Raw genomic sequence first — 17654 nt, 5'->3', positions numbered from 1 at the left:
ACAGCCCTCGCACACACACACACACACCACACACACACACACACACACACACAAAACAGCATAATCTGACCTCTTTGGCACCATGTCCTGTGTTTTTGGAGAGGATTTTAGCCAATGTCAATATTCTCTTTGCATACTGATAACTCACACTCACCGTCCATCTACTAAGACACCAAACATATATATATATTTTTTTTTTATAAGTATTCATGAATATACAAAAGGACAGACGGTCAAATGTGACGGGTTTGGGTTGTTTGTGGGCTCCAGCGCCCTGACAACACAACCATGCCCCCTGCATCCTTGCCCATTAAAAACGCAAGCTGTCACATGAGCAGTGAGCAAGATATGCGGCCTCTGGTTTGTCTCTCTGCTGTGCGTATGTGTGCTTGTGGGGGACTGGTAAATTTCCACAGGTAGCCCCTCTCTTTGGTTGACAAACATAAGTCTTGAGTCGTTGGGGGCTACGCACGTTGGGCTCAACCCGTTTATGGCCCGGAAAGAGCCCCTGGACCTAAATGGGTTTGGAATGGAAAATTCCATTCTCTTCTCTTTCTGTGTAAATGTATGTTTAGGCCTCCTACTTGACAGTAAATGACACTGTGCTATTGTTTGTAGAATTGTGTTGTTGTTTTTTTTTTTCTCGTGTTCTGGTCTCATGCCAATTGGATTGCAGCCTCTGGACACAAAGACATAATTGAAGAGCTTTTACTTTTATCAGGAAAAAAATATGGCACTGTCCTGGATGGACTGTTAGTGCACGGTGATTTGAATTGCGATTGATCATCTGCTGTCCTTGTCTTCATTTATTCTGTTTGCAAATAATTCCAACTATGGTTTGACCGCATTGAAGAAAGACTACACTTGTTAAAAAGTCCATCAGTCTTGCGTCTTTGACGCAATAAATGTAGTTGGGACCATGAAGGATGCCCTGTGGTGTCTCACCATCGATTTGTACCGTCAAAACTACCAGCAATCACTTCTGATGGAGCGGGCTCTTCATCTGGAGTGGCGGCGCTGATGCCGCTGGCTGATGGGAGCAAATAAAAGTTGTTGGTTTGATTTAAGTTTCTGAGTATGACACCCAGTTCTCTAGAAAGACCAAAAATAGGTTCCGATGAGACTGAGAGGATGGAGCGGTTGAACGAAATGGAAAAGCCGGAGATGAGGTTAATGCCGCTGTTTATTGACTGCTGCGGTATGTCCAGCTGCTGTCCTTTCATCCCACCCGTATCTAGAGAAAGAATGTTCCGGGCCTGCCATGATCATAACTAATACAAGACGGTCTTAGGACAACAAGCAGAAGCACTGTTGATTCAGACTCGAGTCATTTTTGGTCTCAAGAAGGTCATGTCTTTTTGTATCCTCTCACCTCACTTCTGTGTGTTTTTATTTCTTTACTTCTGTGTGTACTCTGGCTTTCTACCACCTTCCGGAAACATACATGTTTGGTTCAGTGAAAACTAAATTATACATCGGTGCGAATGTGGGCGGAATTGCTTGATGGTCTCTTATATGTGCTTATTTGTTTGATTGGCTGGCCAACAGTTCACGGTATACCGCTCTTCTCATCCGGTTGTCTTGCGTTCACCACACGCGATAAGCACACATTCCTTGTCCATTTTATTCCTGATCAGAGTGGGGATTCTCATACTTTAAAAATCTATATATGTGTACAGCGCTTTCCAAGATTAGAATTCTGTATGCCCAGCTCTGTTTGAAAAGCATCCAATGTTTTGTCTGGCGGTCTGGTCTTACCATTATTTGAACAATTACCAATGTCTTCACATTGTAAGCATACAGAAAATGCTACATAATTAATGTGAACTATGTCAGGTCAAAACAGACCGAAACTGAGCCGTTTACAGTCAAAACTAACACAGACCAAAAATAATAAAGATTTGACTTCACATGAATAATATAAGTGCAATGAAGGAAATACTTCAACTTGGCAAAGCCCTCAGTGTACTGAGCAAGACAACTGAAAATTGCCTGAGTGGAATGGAAATTTACCCAAGGCATGGGCGAGGTGTCGTTGTGTGCGTGTGTCTCATTGTGTGTGTGCGTGTGTGTGTGTGGTGTGTGTGTGTGTGTGTGTGCGCGTGTGTGCATGCATGCATATGTGCGTACCTTTAGTGGCTTGCCAGTCATCTGTAAATGCAGTCTACACTGTCGAAATATGTATTCCAAACGTTTTCCATGTACATACTGTAATTAATCACCACTTTCTATAAAGATTTGTCTGTGACCATCAGTCCATCCAATACCTGATACGAGTGCTAATTTTTTTCTGGGATTATATTCATGACTCAAAACCTTTTTCATAAGAAAACCAACATAATAATGACATAATTAAGTAGAATATAAGGAATGTAACTGTTTTTGCTCTATTTTGCTTTAGTTCAATGGATATTGCTGCTTTTTCTGATGTGTGCACCTTTGGCTACCTAGTATAATCCAGACAGAATATACACTAAGAGCGTGTGGTCAAAACTCAGTAGTATAGGTTTTATATAAATATATATATATATATTAATACAAAAATATGATTATTATATTATCCGTCTACATTTGTAGCTCCTCCATTTGTGTTCAAATATCCATTTTAAAGGGTGAAATCCCCACAAAACCATTTTCATTTCTCTTCACACTTTCTTTCTTCTCATGGCTAAAACTTCCAAATTTCGCTGAGTCTCACACACACACTGGTTTCTAAACATGAGAATTTGACGTTTATTGTTGCGATCCTCAGCGCTGATCTACATTCACGGCATGGGGGATCTAGACGACCAACATTGTGTTAGCACTAGCAGCGTCAGTCACTGTTGTTTGGAGTGCTTGCCCAACTTTCACACGCAATTACCTATTGACCTTGACTTTTAGTTTGCGAGTTATTGGATGTTCACTTACAATAAATGTTTCCCCCCATTTACCGTAGTGGGTTCCAAGAACATGCTGAATATAAGTTGAGTCCAAAGAAAACACAATTTTAATGTCTAATACGGTGTAATAACACAGCCACACCAACCCGACACATCTCGGGAAGCCATTCTGACTCAGTAAAGTGTTTCCCCTCTCTCTATGCCCACTGTTGTGTTTCATGTGAGTGAGTGTTTAGGTAACTCGTGTTCTGGTAAAAGGATTTCCTGTTAGCTCCGGGAACAGCTCCAGGATTCAGAGCTTTGCTTCTCAGTCCATAAACACATACGTGACAACACAACTCACGCCCACCCCCCACTTGCAGAGTTCTGACAGGGAGAGCAAGCGCTTGTGGTAACTGCTGGGATTCCCAAAAGTGTCGGTGTATAGGAGAGTCCAGTCAAGGTTTGCGTGACTATCGTCTGCCAACTCTCCTGGAAGGCGGGCGGGGGGGTGTCGGGAAGAAAGATCAACACAATGTAAATAAAAGTCTTTTTCCTGAGGAAGTTTACCCAGTCCCATCATGACAAATTAATCGTTGAAATAAAACAATTAGCTTTGTTTATTTGACGTCAGAGAATATGCCCGATCCTATTTTTATTCTTTTTTAATTTTTTTTGCGTGTGTCTGAGGGAGCAAGAAAAGACTAAAGCAAGTTGTGTATTTGGCTCTGAGCGATGGAAACAACTGGGTGCGTGTCTGTGTGAGAGAACTGCAGTCCAGACTTGTTTTTCGCTGGGGAGGAGGACAATTCTTGCCTTTCATGTTGCAGTCGTCTCATCATGAGATATCCACAGATCTGATACAGATCGGAATCATGTTCTTTCAGATGATCATCTTGTCATCCCTACCTTTTATTCTCCCCCCCCTTCCCCTGTAAATCATGGAGAATGTTGTCCTTGTGCTTAGCTCCTTTTATCTTTCTCCTGGGATGAGCTATGAATATTATCAGGGACCAAAATGCGGCCTCTCGCCGATTCTCCTTCTAGAAGTGACAGGGCACATCCTGTGTGACTCATCTGTTTGACCAATGAGGATCATCCCTAAGCTAGTTATAGACAGTCCAGTACCCCACTTCATGTTTTATTTTCCTTACCAGGATCCTTATCATGGATTCTGACAGAGCTCCTTGTAAACAAAGACAACTTTGTTTAAATGTGACCTTACTCGGAAAACCCAAACCATTATTCAACCTCGAGAGTGGAACAATTCAAAAGTTGTGCAATTTGGACTTCAAAACAAAATGTACTGGAAAAATATAACTGGAAACAGAGATGTGGACTACAAATTATTACTTGTGAAGTCACGCAAGAACCGGTCCATGAGTGGAAGTCTGTCTTGAAATTAGGGAAACTCGAATGTCAACCGGCCTCATGGAAGGATTGTGCACCACTTTAACATTTCTTCTCTTTAATATGTTATATGAGTCCAGTGTGATATCCACACTTTTGTTCTGTCTGCCAGAGGTATAGAATCTTTGTTAAAAAAATTTTTTTTGGGGGGGTTGGAAAATGCAATCTTGCTTTCATCCCATTTGAACGTCATAAGTGTGAAAGCTTCTCCATTGCAATCATACAAAATTGCCCCATCCTGATGCAGTGCTTCTGCCATTAAAAAAAAGTGCAATCAATTCATGCAGCATACTATTACAACAAATATACATGGCGCCTATTCTGCATTTAGGATCATACTGAAGTGCAATGCAGTAGGGATCTGTGTCATTGTCTGTGCTGCAAGTGACTGTGCCCTTTCTGGACCCAGAGTTTTGCCAAATTTCTGTTGACCAAACAGCTGGTGACCTCAAAATTACTTCCATGAACTTTAATCTATTTTCGGAAAAAGCACAATATCAACAGTAACAAGAGGCCGTGGCAACCTCTCACCTTCGGCCTGGTTCTACTCTTAGCTCTAAAATTGTCTGGTATCTGCTAGATAACTTAGCACATTGAGGATGTAAAGGGGCGTTATGATTATATAAGTTATTGACACCCTTTGTATGGCATCTCGTATCATGCAGAACATAATTCTAAGGCAACGGTTGTGTAATTTCGTTTGGGAAGAGCTGGTGTACAAAGTTGAGTCGCTATCAGTTGAGTTTATCATGCAAGGATGGAAAGTGTATTTAATCAAAAGACATTATTCATTGAAAATAATCAAGGTGGACAGTTTGTATGAGCATTCAACAACAATTCTAGCGTGTCTTTGTATACGTGCAATACTCCATGCAGTGGCCTGTACCTTGTACCTGATTCCGATTTGTCAAAGAACAAACAGGACCGCTGACACTACAGTTGATAAACAAAGTGGGGACCTACAGAACTCTTGAGTAATATTCTATTTTTGCAGTTTCACTGCTTGTCTTGGCTGCACTGTGCATGTCAAGTGAACTTTGTCGGTTTGAACGACATTTGTTTACTCTGAAACCGTTGAGCTCATTGGTGCCCTATATGCAGCACTTTCACAAGATTGCTCGACAACATGGGAGAGCACAGAGAAACTAATGGCTGCAGCCATCTTAATTGCCTTTAATGAGTTGCCTAACTTCCTGAGGGAATCAGAATATCTCCACCAGAGGAAGGAAAACCCCAATGGTTTAATGACCTGAATCACATCTAACATGTCTTTTGTTTCATGGTTCAAGGTTGTTCATTTCAAACCATAAACATGATGAACATTGTAAATGGATAATCAAACCTATTTAACAGACAATTTACGTACTCTGCCAGCTCTTCTCCCTAAATATGAAATCACATTTGTTGTCAACAGAACATAATCTGTAAAACGAGACACGTGCATATGTCGGCATCCGTGCATGCACAAACAAATAGCATGCCCAGATGGCACTGCGCGTTAATGCCCTCATTTCCCAACCAAGCCATAAACAGATAGATCAGAGTAGACCTCAATCTGCTGCAGCCCCTACATAAACCTGTAGGGGTCAGTCTAGCTCTATAGAGTTGTTCAAGTTCAAGGCTCGAATGAAAGAAGCCTCTGACACTGCCTTGTACTCTCTGGTCCTCCCCAAAGGTATGCTTCTTAAGACTGACGAACAGTAAGAGGCCATTGTGCTATTATCTCAAAGTATGTCTCTCTAATAACCAGACCAAAATAATTTCTGGAGAGACTTTTATGCTGTAAACAGAATCACAGCCAAATGGACTGTTGTGCAACAGTTAAATAAATAGAATGACTGGGCATAGTCTTTAAAGGATGTTTACACTATGATTTCCCGAATCCCGCAGGAATAACATGAATGAAACCCATTATTCAACCTGCTGACAGATCGATCACCATGAGAAAGAAATACTGTGTTAATCAACCATTTTCAGGCTGAGTGTTTAGAATAGGTGGAGTTTATTTTAGTTTGAACTTAAACTACCTTTCTTGATCAAATGAGTTGTCAGTAGAATAATACCATCATGACACAGAAACATGATGGTGTTAGCTTCATGCCGTGGGGCTGTTCAGCTTCAGCTAGTAAATAGGCCTTTAGACACACTTCTCAACGACAGTCTATTTTGGACCAAGTCATGAAAAAAATGACTTCATTGTCAGAAAAGTAAAGTTTTGAAATTGTCCTAGCCAGAGCAAAGACTTTAATCAATTTTTAAAGAGAACTAAAAGACCTAAATCCATGTTCAGTATATTTTTCAGGTGACCTAAAGAGGTCTATGTACGAGTAATGACATCTGTTAGGTAGAGTGTGGACACAGCTTTGTATTGTGTATTATCTTTTTTAAATGTATTTTGTCTTGTCATATTAAGTTCTTGAAAGAAAAAATGGAATTTATCCGTACCTGGTGTACGAGGATTATGACCCAAAGCCAAGACTAGGTGGCAAAAGACAGTCTTGAAAAAAAAAAAAAAACGTTAAATGAAACGGGCCGGGTTCAAGCACACGGGTTTGCAGTCAGGGAAGGCAATACTTTCCAAAAGCGTGAGGCAAAAGCACAACATCGTTCATCAAACAGCGTCGAAGCTCATGATGAATTAGTGGCGAGGAATGTGGGAAGTACAACAAACTGGCGACGAAAGACAGTGAGGCACGAGGTTCAGTACAAGAGGTTATCGGTGATAACAAGGTGCAAGTGAGGAAGGCACAATCAGAAGCGGGTGAGCACAAAAGTGAAGGGAGGGTTAGGACACACACATGCAGACATGCCCGTTGGAGTGTAGTGGAGTGTTTGTTGCATGGATCAAGAAGGAGCCCTTCCAGTGTTGTGAGACTGACCACAATATTTGCTTTGCAGTGTTTTGGAACCACAAGAAACCATAAAAGATGCTCACACAGTGACCATGTAGATGCTATTTTGCGAGTTGTGGCGTACGCCCACGTTGTATTGTCCCGTAAGTGCACCGTGACTACAGTTTGTTGACCTTGAGAAGCTCTTCTCGGTGTTTGCAGAGTACAATGTGTATGCGTGTGTCACGTGTCATACATCCCAAACGTTTCTCTGTATGTTCTCCAGACGCATAAAGAGAATTTCCTTGAAAGTATTCTTTAATGGAGAGCAGATGCAGTTTTCCAGCAGCAAGCCAAGCGCTCTTTGAGTTCCGTGTGACTATAAGTAGAGTGGCCTGTTGGAATTTAGCTAAATGTGCTTCGAGTGGCTGTGCGGCGCTTGGCTTCTCTATTTGGCTGAGTCATTAGAAAATGCTTCACAAAATGGAAATTGTACTTCCAGCCTTCCACAAAGTTGAGAGGAAATTGCTGCTAAGAAATAAGTGAACTGAAACAGAAATGACCATTTTAAAGTGCAATTTGAATGCTCCTACGGTCGCACAGTTCTACAATTTTTATACACGTGTTAGAGTTATGATGCGATAAAATACTGAATTCATGGACTGTTCACAGTGTTTTCTGAATTTGAACAAAGGGGAGGCAGTCTCGCTTCTTTGACTGGATTATGACTTGATGCAGTGTCTGATGACACTGTAAACTTGTTTACATGTTGAAGTGCTATAGCGCTTCTACACCATCAACGTGCTGACAGGTTCTATGCCGGAGGTCCAAATCCTATATGAGCTAAAGTTAGCCTTTATTCTTGGACTCTCCTACCCAGAATACATTCCTCCCTGGTCGAGTTTTTTGCTGTTTCAACAGGGGAGACGTGGTATACTGTATAGTGTTTTTATACGCCCATCAATTGATTCTACACTGGATTCCCTTGTTGTGGTTTTTGGGATGGGAAACACACCAAAGGGGAGAGGGTGTTTATTTGGCAACAGATGGCTCAGCACGTAAACCACGGCTTGAGGTTTTACCCCAAACACCCGTGAACTTTATTTCTATCATGTGGCCTCAGTGAACTGGAATTGCAACTCCGAAAACAAACACCTTATCTTGTTGTGACTATCCATCGAGGCTTGAAATCTGCAACGCGGTACGACGAGGGACAGAAATTTGAGATCAGACACTTGTTGCAATGAAGGTTTCAACTATTCTTTTCATTGTCATCATGCATTGACCTCCTGTTCGTGTTATCTTTTTTTGTTCTACTGGCCTGACCAGTCAAACCCTGTACTCCCTTCACCCTCCAGCCACACGCACACACTGGCCTACTAACCCAGCCATCAGCCCGTCCCGCGTAACCTGCCTCATGCAACTGCCTATCCAGTGCGCTTCAGTACATGAAGGACACGTCTGCATCAACTGACAAAGTGTCGCACGTGAACAGGCTGATGATGCTCGCAGAACAACACAGTGCAGGAACGCAAGTTGCTGAAAAATGCCACAGAAACACAAATACTGCTGAGGGAGTCTCGTCCCTCGGAGTTCTGCATCACTTTTTGAGTAAATAAATGTTATTCCAGCCAAGACTGAATGAATCATGTGAGGACAGGAACAAGCGGTTTTGACTAATGGGTGGACATTGCGAGAGCCAAACATGTCATCATCTCATACTTCTGTTTTTTGCTTTGCTGTATTTCATTGTGAACAAAGGCAAACAGCCAGGGAGCAGGCTGCGGCTGGAACCAGCTAGATCAGACCGGTAGCTCTTTGGGGGAGGGGGGAGTGAGAGAAAGAGGAGGCTGAGAAGGGGGGCGGTGGTTGGACTGCGGTTGTTGGTGAGGATGAAGAGGAACTTGGGGCTATAAGAAAGGGATAGAATGGCTGGAGGAGGGGGGAGTAGGAGGTTAAGTGTTTTGCAGGATGGATGGATGGTCTGGCAAGCAGACAGCTCTGGGTCCCCCTCTCCCCCCTCCTTACATTAGCCAGTGATGTAATGCAGGCTCGAGCTATTTATGGCCACGCTGCTGCACAGCTTCCACAGCGTCAGCACACTGAGCTACATTGATGAGCGGTGAAAGTCTCGGAGAGACCAAGACGGAAACAACCACCAGTAGCACACAGCCACGGCAACCAGGTGTTGCTTCCTGTTCCTCGTCCGGATAGAAATACAAAGCTTGCTCCTTTTCAGACGAGAAATTCATTCTCGTTTAGCGTCAAATCAATATCACTAAAAGGTGTCTTTTGATCAGTCCATATTTCACCAGAAAAATCGAGATGTTCCAGTGTGCTGTGTGAACTGCGTATTGGTCAAGCTCCCACACTGGTTTTGTAAAAATTAACTGCAAGCAGACAAAGTAGAATCTATGCAAACTGCAATATATTTAAGTTTGCTGACAGGGTGGACATTTTTTGCCCCTGATATTGACGCGATTAGCTATCATGGATGATTTTCCAGATTGGGCCAGACATATTTTGTCTGCACTTCTCGTAGTGTGACATCATAATCCATGCCCACTGATTACGATACCCCTATAACACTGAAATGAAAAGTCACATCTGTTTGTATGTTTTTTATATATCTTCAGTGTTGTGTGACATAATAACGACAAATCTCTCAGTCAATGCTGTGAAGTTCTTCACCCCCATTCAAGACTGCTGTGGTGTAGTTTAATCCAGAGTTGTTTTTGTGTTTTCAGCTATGCCTTGAAGTCTTGCAAGTGAAGCAACACCTCAGTGTAGAACTCCGCAATCTTGAAATCAAACAGTCAGGCTTTTATTTTTGGATACTTCAATCCTGTTCGGCAAGATTTAGCTGCCGCAGGCAAGTCGTCGCGTGACACAAGCCATGCTGACGTGTGCCTCCCAGAGTTAGTCAGTAGCCTGAGGGTCTAGACAGGTCGACTCCTTGCGCCTTGCACAATGGAGATGTCGAACGGGGTGGACAAAGGACAAGGGGGGTAGATAGGTCTTGATAAACCCTCTGTCTGCACCTGACGCCTTCCCACAGTGATAACCTCTTTTCCTCATTACCTGACGGCATCTGACATGTACCCTATTTTCACAAGGAACTGAACAAAGGCCACTGTAACTGTGACCTTCATACGTGGCCACCTCTGACAGTAAGTCTGTCTCTGTCTAAATCCATACATGTACCTCTCGCTGCTTACTTCCCACAGAGTGGCAGCTCTTTTACTGCAGCGTCTCATCATAAAGACACATGCAACAGGTGAACACTACGATTGAAGTAGGGAATGTTGTCGAAATTACATTTGTTCAAGGTCAGTCGGTGTATAATGAGGGGTGGTTATATAATTATACTCCCAAGGCTAATTAGGTCTTTGACTTTACATGTCTTTGCTGGAGAAGTTAGGAGGAGTGTGCTCTGATAGTGAAATGGACTTTTTCTTCTTCCCTTCCATGCTATGGGACATCCACTTATTTTGTGTAGCTTTTTTCATCGTTCGGGTCACGGGTGAGGTAGAACCGATTCCAAACAATTTTGTGCAATAGTCAGAGCACATCCTGGACTGGTCGACAGTCAGTCGGATAGCACATCCAAACAAACGAGCATTCACACCTGTGGACAATTTAACCTCTGGAATGAGCTTAGCATCCGTGTTTTTGATTTGAGGGAGAATGTTTGAGTACCCAAAAGAAAACCAACTCAAGCGCACAAATAACGTGGAAATGCCATCTCAGAGAGTCGATCCCCCAAACCACATGATTGTGTTCTCGTACTTACGTTTGTTGCAAGTGTTTGGAGCAGTGCTTAACCAGCAATTCTTTAGCAGACCCTATAACCAAAGAAAAGTCATGGACACACAAACTCCTGTGTCTCATTTGCCTTTCATTAGGTGTCCCTTACATGGCTTTTAACTGTATCTGTTTTGTCAGTGTTTTAATCTAGACCACCAGTTTCAGCCATTTGGTACCCAGCCTAAAGTGTGACGCAACAGCTGTGCGCTCGGTCTGTCAAAGTGACAAAATGACACAAACATGCAGTACATAGAACATAGAACAGACAACTAACTGTGAAGACGTTATAAGGATCATGTACAATTGGCCTTGTGAGATTGAACACAATTATAGGCAAGGTTTTAGGTAAACGGAAGCTGTTTTTCGAGAGCAGTGTAAAAATAATAAACCCATATAGTATGACAGAAAAAAAAATCTCTCCTAACAAGTGATCTTCATTGGATGTATATTGTTGTTCCATGGCTTTCAGTGTGAGTCTCTCTGTTTTTGTGTATTCTTCTTCACTTGATATTGCTTGCAGAACAAGTTCCTCCTTGTTGTGGAAAAAGTCCCAAAGACTAAGATTAAGCCAAAGCTCGTAGCTGTTTTTGCATGGTCACGGAACGCTGAGGTGAAGAAATTGTTTTTAAGAAATGATTTCAAAACTGCCAAATTGAGGACAAGTTTTATGTTTGGTTTTTTTTTTTGGAGGGGGTGCAGTTTATTCCATGGATGAATAATTGTGAATTGTTAACATTTGCGGAACCTCCACCGATGCAAATACGGTCTATTGCATTACAGTATTGCGGCTGTACTGTACATAGTACATACAGTATGTACATGTCTCTGATACATTCCCTGCTGTTTTTGTTTTTCTAAATATTTTGGGTGTGTCCCTCTACGCTGGCAGCCTTTTAACTACCTGAACAGCTTCTCCACCCAGTGTTGATTTCTGGCAATGGTGGCATGGGTTTCTTTCTTGTGCCATCACACCCACTCAACTCTGCAGGCCTTGGATGGCAAAACACTGACTCAGAAGTCCTATTTATGTAAAACTGATGGCTCGCGCTCAAGATGGGAAAAATCCAAAATCCAAAAATGGTCACACTGTTTTTTTTTTTCCTGTGTTCCCCGAAAAGAGAGCAGGAAAATTGAGAGAAAAACTTGTCCGCCGTTGGCCATTTGCATGTTTTTTTTTATTGGCCAGGTGCAAATTCTGCACAAATAACAAATTAAAAACATCAGACAATGATAAGAAAAAGTGGAAAGATGTCACACTTTTTTTTAATTAAAAATAAAAACAGTGGAAAAAATACAAGACACAGTCTCACAATTCCTTTTCCATCCAATCCAGGTTGTAGTATGCCTTTTGCCTAAATTCAGCTGGAATCGATTTCAGCTCCCTGTAACCCTTAATAAGTGATACTGATGGATGATGGATGGACGGATTTTGTCGAAGATGAATGTTACAAGTTAGTGGCTGTTTGAAAAAGTTAAACAAGACAATTTAAATTTTAATGTGAATTTCTCCGGGCATTCCGGTTTCCTCACACAACCCAGAAACATGGATTAAGTGGAGAGTAAATTGCCCGTAGGTCTGATTGTGAATGCGACTCTTGTCTGTCTCGGTGTGCCCTGCGGTTGGCTGGTAACCAGTTCAGGGTGTACCCCGACGTCTGTCAACGACAGCTGGGATCGGCGCCAGTGCTCCCATGACCCTCGTGAGGATAAGCAGCTCAAAAAATGGATGGTTGGAAATATTAAATATTACACGATATCATCCATTTTTAAAATCTGATTTCACGATATCACACTAATACTAATTGTAACACGACACTAATAGTTTGTCATTGATGACCAAAGCGCAGATGTAGACATTTTTTTCAACTCTCGAATTTATTTATCTACTTCACATTTCGCTAGTTGCTCAAAACTTGTTTAAACATTTTTGGAAAACAGAAAAAAATAACAAGTTGAACTAACAGAGAGCAAAAACATTGGCATTTTCTATTGATACTGTGACAGCATGTTAAAAAATTGAGCAGTTAAATTATTATGCCAATGATGTGTTTGCCCTCCAGTTTATTGGAATGATTTTAGCTTGTTTTGCAAATCCAAGCTGTGAAGTGGAAAAAGTTTTACACGTCCCTAATACAGTATCTACAATGTAATTCCTAACCATTCTGACACTCCACACATTCCCTTGTTTGTTACCTGAAGCCCTGATGGCTGTAAGGTGAGGAGCAACTGACAATGGCTTGGTTATCATTCATTCCTTGTCTCCTCACTGGCACTCCTTTGGCACAGACCCAACAGCCTGCAGGTTGTGTAACAAGCGACCTGCCCCCCAAACACACACACACACACACCTGTCACCAGCAGCAGTCTTTCTTTTACCGGCGGTTAATGACGCTTTTTACATGGGCGTCGGTCTCACTGTATTGTCTGCTGCTCTCATTGGCTTTTCCGCACTCTCATTCATGCTCCCGATATTGATTAGCGAATTCGATTGCCCCCCCGTCTCTGACGTGCCCACTTGATTTGTGGAATGGACATTTACAGTGTTTGCTTCAGTGCACTGCTCATACATAAAAAATATTTTTAATGGGACTTTTCCCTGCTCTTACAATATTTCTTTTTTACAAAAATCCAAAATGCAACTTATCAGATATTGATTAAAAAAATGTGTATATATATATATTTTTTTTTTTAATTCATATCACTGTTATCAAATTGTGCAAAAAGGGCCCAAAATCATCCACAATAGGAGAGGAGATGTGCACTTTGAAAGAGTTATTCAATAGATAAATATTTTTGTTCTTTTTGCTTTTACAGATCTGCTTCCTGGTGTCAACTTTCCGTGGCCGGGTGTTTTCCGAGGACAGCTGTGCAGCTGTGGCGCTCTTCTCTCACTATTTCCACCTCAGCCAGTTTTTTTGGATGCTCATACAGGTACTGCACTTGAAAAATACCTTTAAATTGACTTAATTTCAACATGTGCATCGGTTACACATGATTAAAATGTCTTAAAGTAACATATACTATCTGATTATTTTCAAGGAAAAGAGGGAATCTACATCAACTGTCCACATTTGATGTGATTTCATGTGCATCATAAAATTACCTTTGTTTTTTTGCTATGTCAGTTAGCATTAGCGGTGTTGGGACCCTTCACAATACGTCGTGATTTTATTTTATTTTTTTAATATGTAAGGTAAAAAAAACATTAAAAAAGATCCATGCTCCTAATGGGCTCATTCATAAGAGGGCCAAGATGTGAGCGTGACTTGATCTTTGAACCAAGGGTGGTGCCACTTAGCAAAACCTCATGCAAGCGGCTCCTATCCCCTCCTTGTGTGACCATCTGACCCCTTCTTTTTGAGACTGTGGTCTTTTTTGGGTGTTGCGTAATGAAAAAAAAATTCATGCTGGCGTGACTCTGAGATCTAGCATGATTTATGAAACAATTCCTCTTGTGCTGGAGCACCACAAATCTTCACATCTCCAAAGTTAAAGATGAAGATACTCCGCCAAAGAAATATTATCATCGCTATGTACTGTAGATCTGGTCGTAAAACCATTTTAATCCTTCAGCGGGACCATTCAGTATATGACTTCTGATTGCAGGGAACACACAGGAATTCAGTAACCGTGACCTAAAGTCCTTTCAACCACAGGCTTCAGATAAACCCCTTGCTCCTCCTGCTCCCACTTTTCAGCACAATAGTCTCCTATTTTAAAATGATTAAAGGGCATTTCATCAAAACAAATAGATGGAAATGCTGTATTCAGAAAACTTTATCATCTCTCTTCCTTTCATTGTCCTCTCTTTGTTGTCTTGTGCCAAGTCACGTACAGAACACGAGCTTTGTTTCCAACTATCAGTGAGCTACGTTATAAAATGTCATTTTTTTCTCAAATAATCTAAATAAAATAATGTATGAAGCATTGGAAACAATATAAAATCATTTTTACTCAAATATATGTTCCAAATCTTAACATTAATAGAGTACTTGGAATGCTACATTTACAGTATGTTGTCAGTACTTTATAGAATTTTTTTAAAAAAAGCGCACTGCTACAATAACAGTGTTATACATAAACAAAGACAATAATAATTAATGGAGAAGTCTGAAAAGCTAATAATCTTGTTGTCAACAATTTTTTTTTCCCCAAGCACTTTATATGCTGTGCTTTTTTTTTTTTTTATATAAGGACAGAAAAACTGACACGAGCAGAATAGTCAAGGCACTTTATATCACAAAGCCAGACATCAGCTCTTGAAATGAGGCTGACAATTATACTACGATATCACAGCCACCATGGTTGTAATTGATGGCTGTCACCGAGCCTCTTTGTCCTCCTCAATGTCTTTCCATTGATCCCAGTGATGTCTCAGCACTCCTATCAGGCAGACACTCAAGAGCCTATCTTCTGATATTAACAGGCGCCAGCAAACCAATTTCAAACCACAAGGAAATCAATACATGCAGCATGCATGCTGATGGCGGGGACTTTATCTTTGATAGTGGATGAGTGGACGTGAACATCTAATAGTCAGGGGAATAGCCAATATCATGCTGGCAGAAGGCAGGCTATATCTGGATCCGGACCGGATTTTGCCTGCTTGACTGTCGGGCGGGGCTCCCTGTCGTCAGTTTCCAGAGAGGCTGCATATGATTACATAACTACGCTGCACTTTTTAAGGTAGTCGAAAATGTTTTTGGTCTTGGCCGGTTTGTCACACAAACACTGCAATGTTTTGCCTTCATGCGCTGCCATCGGGGCATGATGATCATGTCCTGTCAGTGGCCCAGGAGGTATTCATCCTAACATTTGAGGCAACAACAAGTGGTAATTTAACCTTAAAATAACAGCTTCATGGTGTGCTGGATCGTAGTAAGGAAAATGGTGTCTGTCATTGCTATGGTGACACTCAAAGCATTACTTTAGCAGCCTATAACACAAGTAGACCAGTTAGGACAGCTGTCATGTCGTGGTAGCGTCAACATTCGGGTAATGTACTAAGTGCTTGTGCTTTTGAGACATTTTGTAATAAAGTGGATGACTTCTTTAGTAAGTTTTCGCTCAGCTGTTTAACTTTAATATTGCTATTTTAAATTTACCACAGTACTTTGAAAGTAAATTACAGCTCACAACCTGGACTTGCAACTGACCAAACATAATAGTTTTTTGGGATCTGAATCCTTGCTTGACATTTTTAGTCTTGAGTCGCAACCAAAATTTGAGTTACCAGAGCTAGATAGTGGCAACAAGCAATAGTTTGACAGATACTGAAGAATTCTTCAACAAATTGGCTAAAGGCTTACATCAAGCAGTTTACTGCCAGGCTAAACATAAAACAAAGAGAATGACACATTGTGCATTTAACCAAACCATAAGTTTGCCTAACAAATCAAGCTTAATGCTAGTACACAGTCCAAAATGCCATAAAAGGGCTAATAAAACTAGCATTGATGTTGCGGTACTTTAGAACTTTTTTCTTTTTTTCATCATCAAATGTATATACGGGCAATATGTCTATATGCGTGCACACCAGATACATGCCCATTGAATTAATGCATGAATGCATGATATAGTTTAATATTAACACAAGTTTTTTTTTTCCATTAGATCACAATGGAGGTTTGACCTGTGGCAGTATTGACTTTAAAGGTGTATTCTTTCTTACAATTAACAACATGACTAATGGCCCCCATCTTTGTGGAATTTTCTACAAAAGATGAAAGGAGCACTTCAAATACCTGTAAAATTCACAATAATAAATTAATTAATGAAAAAACAATCGATGGCTCAAGAACATGACCTGTTCTAGCACCCGCATTGCTCTTATTATGTTCCATTTGCACTAGTTGAGTTTTTACAAATGGTGACGCCACTTCAAGCACTATGGTAATGTTGATGCATCACTCTCTCTGAATTTAATCCCGTACGAATGATTGGTGGATATTTTTTCATTTTAACTTGCCAGCCAATCGAAAAAGGGGTTTGTTGAAAAATCTGAATCTGTATTTTGACAGACTGTCTAATTTTTCGGGAAAATCTTATCATGCTGCTATTAAAAATTGTTACTGGTCTGTCAGCGGGAAAAAAAGAAAAGATTGTTTCCCCTGACCACATCCTATTATTTCCGTCATGACAAAATGATCAAGAAATAAACATACTTGTTTGGCTAACCACAGGAAAAACAATCCATTTTTTATGCTCTTCAACTAACGTCGACCTTCGCTGTTAACAGTGAATGAGTTCAACTTGAGGCAACATCTTCCATTTCCCGCCTGACATCCAAGGGAAAGCCCAGTTTGGATTGCGACAGTTCCCTATTGTCTTCGTGACGCACTCTTGGGCTCTTTCACAACCGCAATGCTGCTTTGGATGCTGCACGTGTGTGAAGCGCCGTTCGTTGCACTATTTTCTACAATGTAGTTAGGATTATGGCGGAGCAGAGGTTGCTTGTGGAGGAAGTCAGCATCACATAACCTCCTGTTGCATCACACACAGTGCTTGCTCTCTTTGCAAATGTGTTGACAGACGGGGTGACCAATGACAAACATCGTCAGCTTTATAGGTGTCATATAAAGGTTCATTGCTCTGAACAAAGAGCAGGACGGTCTTTTGTGTCCTTAGGTCATACTGCAGCTTCATTTACATGCTGTGAACTTTAAACTTGTCTGGTGGCTACACCTGCTCATGCTCTGTGAGAAGGTTCTTATGTAACAATGTGTTCGATGGACAAGTGTGAAAC

The 17654-nt window shown here is 41.2% G+C and overlaps 1 protein-coding gene across 3 annotated transcripts in view; it reads left to right on the top strand.

Moving 5' to 3' along the window:
• Positions 1 to 17654, top strand: part of adgrv1 (adhesion G protein-coupled receptor V1) — a 104345-nt gene that overhangs the window by 63918 nt on the left and 22773 nt on the right. For all 3 annotated transcript variants that reach the window (XM_061817222.1, XM_061817220.1, XM_061817223.1), the window contains one exon: positions 13724 to 13840. In XM_061817222.1, the coding sequence (XP_061673206.1) occupies positions 13724 to 13840 (117 nt within the window). The remainder of the gene's footprint in view (positions 1 to 13723; positions 13841 to 17654) is intronic.

Source organism: Syngnathoides biaculeatus, chromosome 4 (genome assembly GCF_019802595.1).
Source record: "Syngnathoides biaculeatus isolate LvHL_M chromosome 4, ASM1980259v1, whole genome shotgun sequence".
In the NCBI taxonomy this organism is placed as follows: domain Eukaryota; kingdom Metazoa; phylum Chordata; class Actinopteri; order Syngnathiformes; family Syngnathidae; genus Syngnathoides; species Syngnathoides biaculeatus.
The sequence above is the reverse complement of the archived record's forward strand: the minus strand, read 5'-3'. Positions and strand labels throughout refer to the sequence as shown.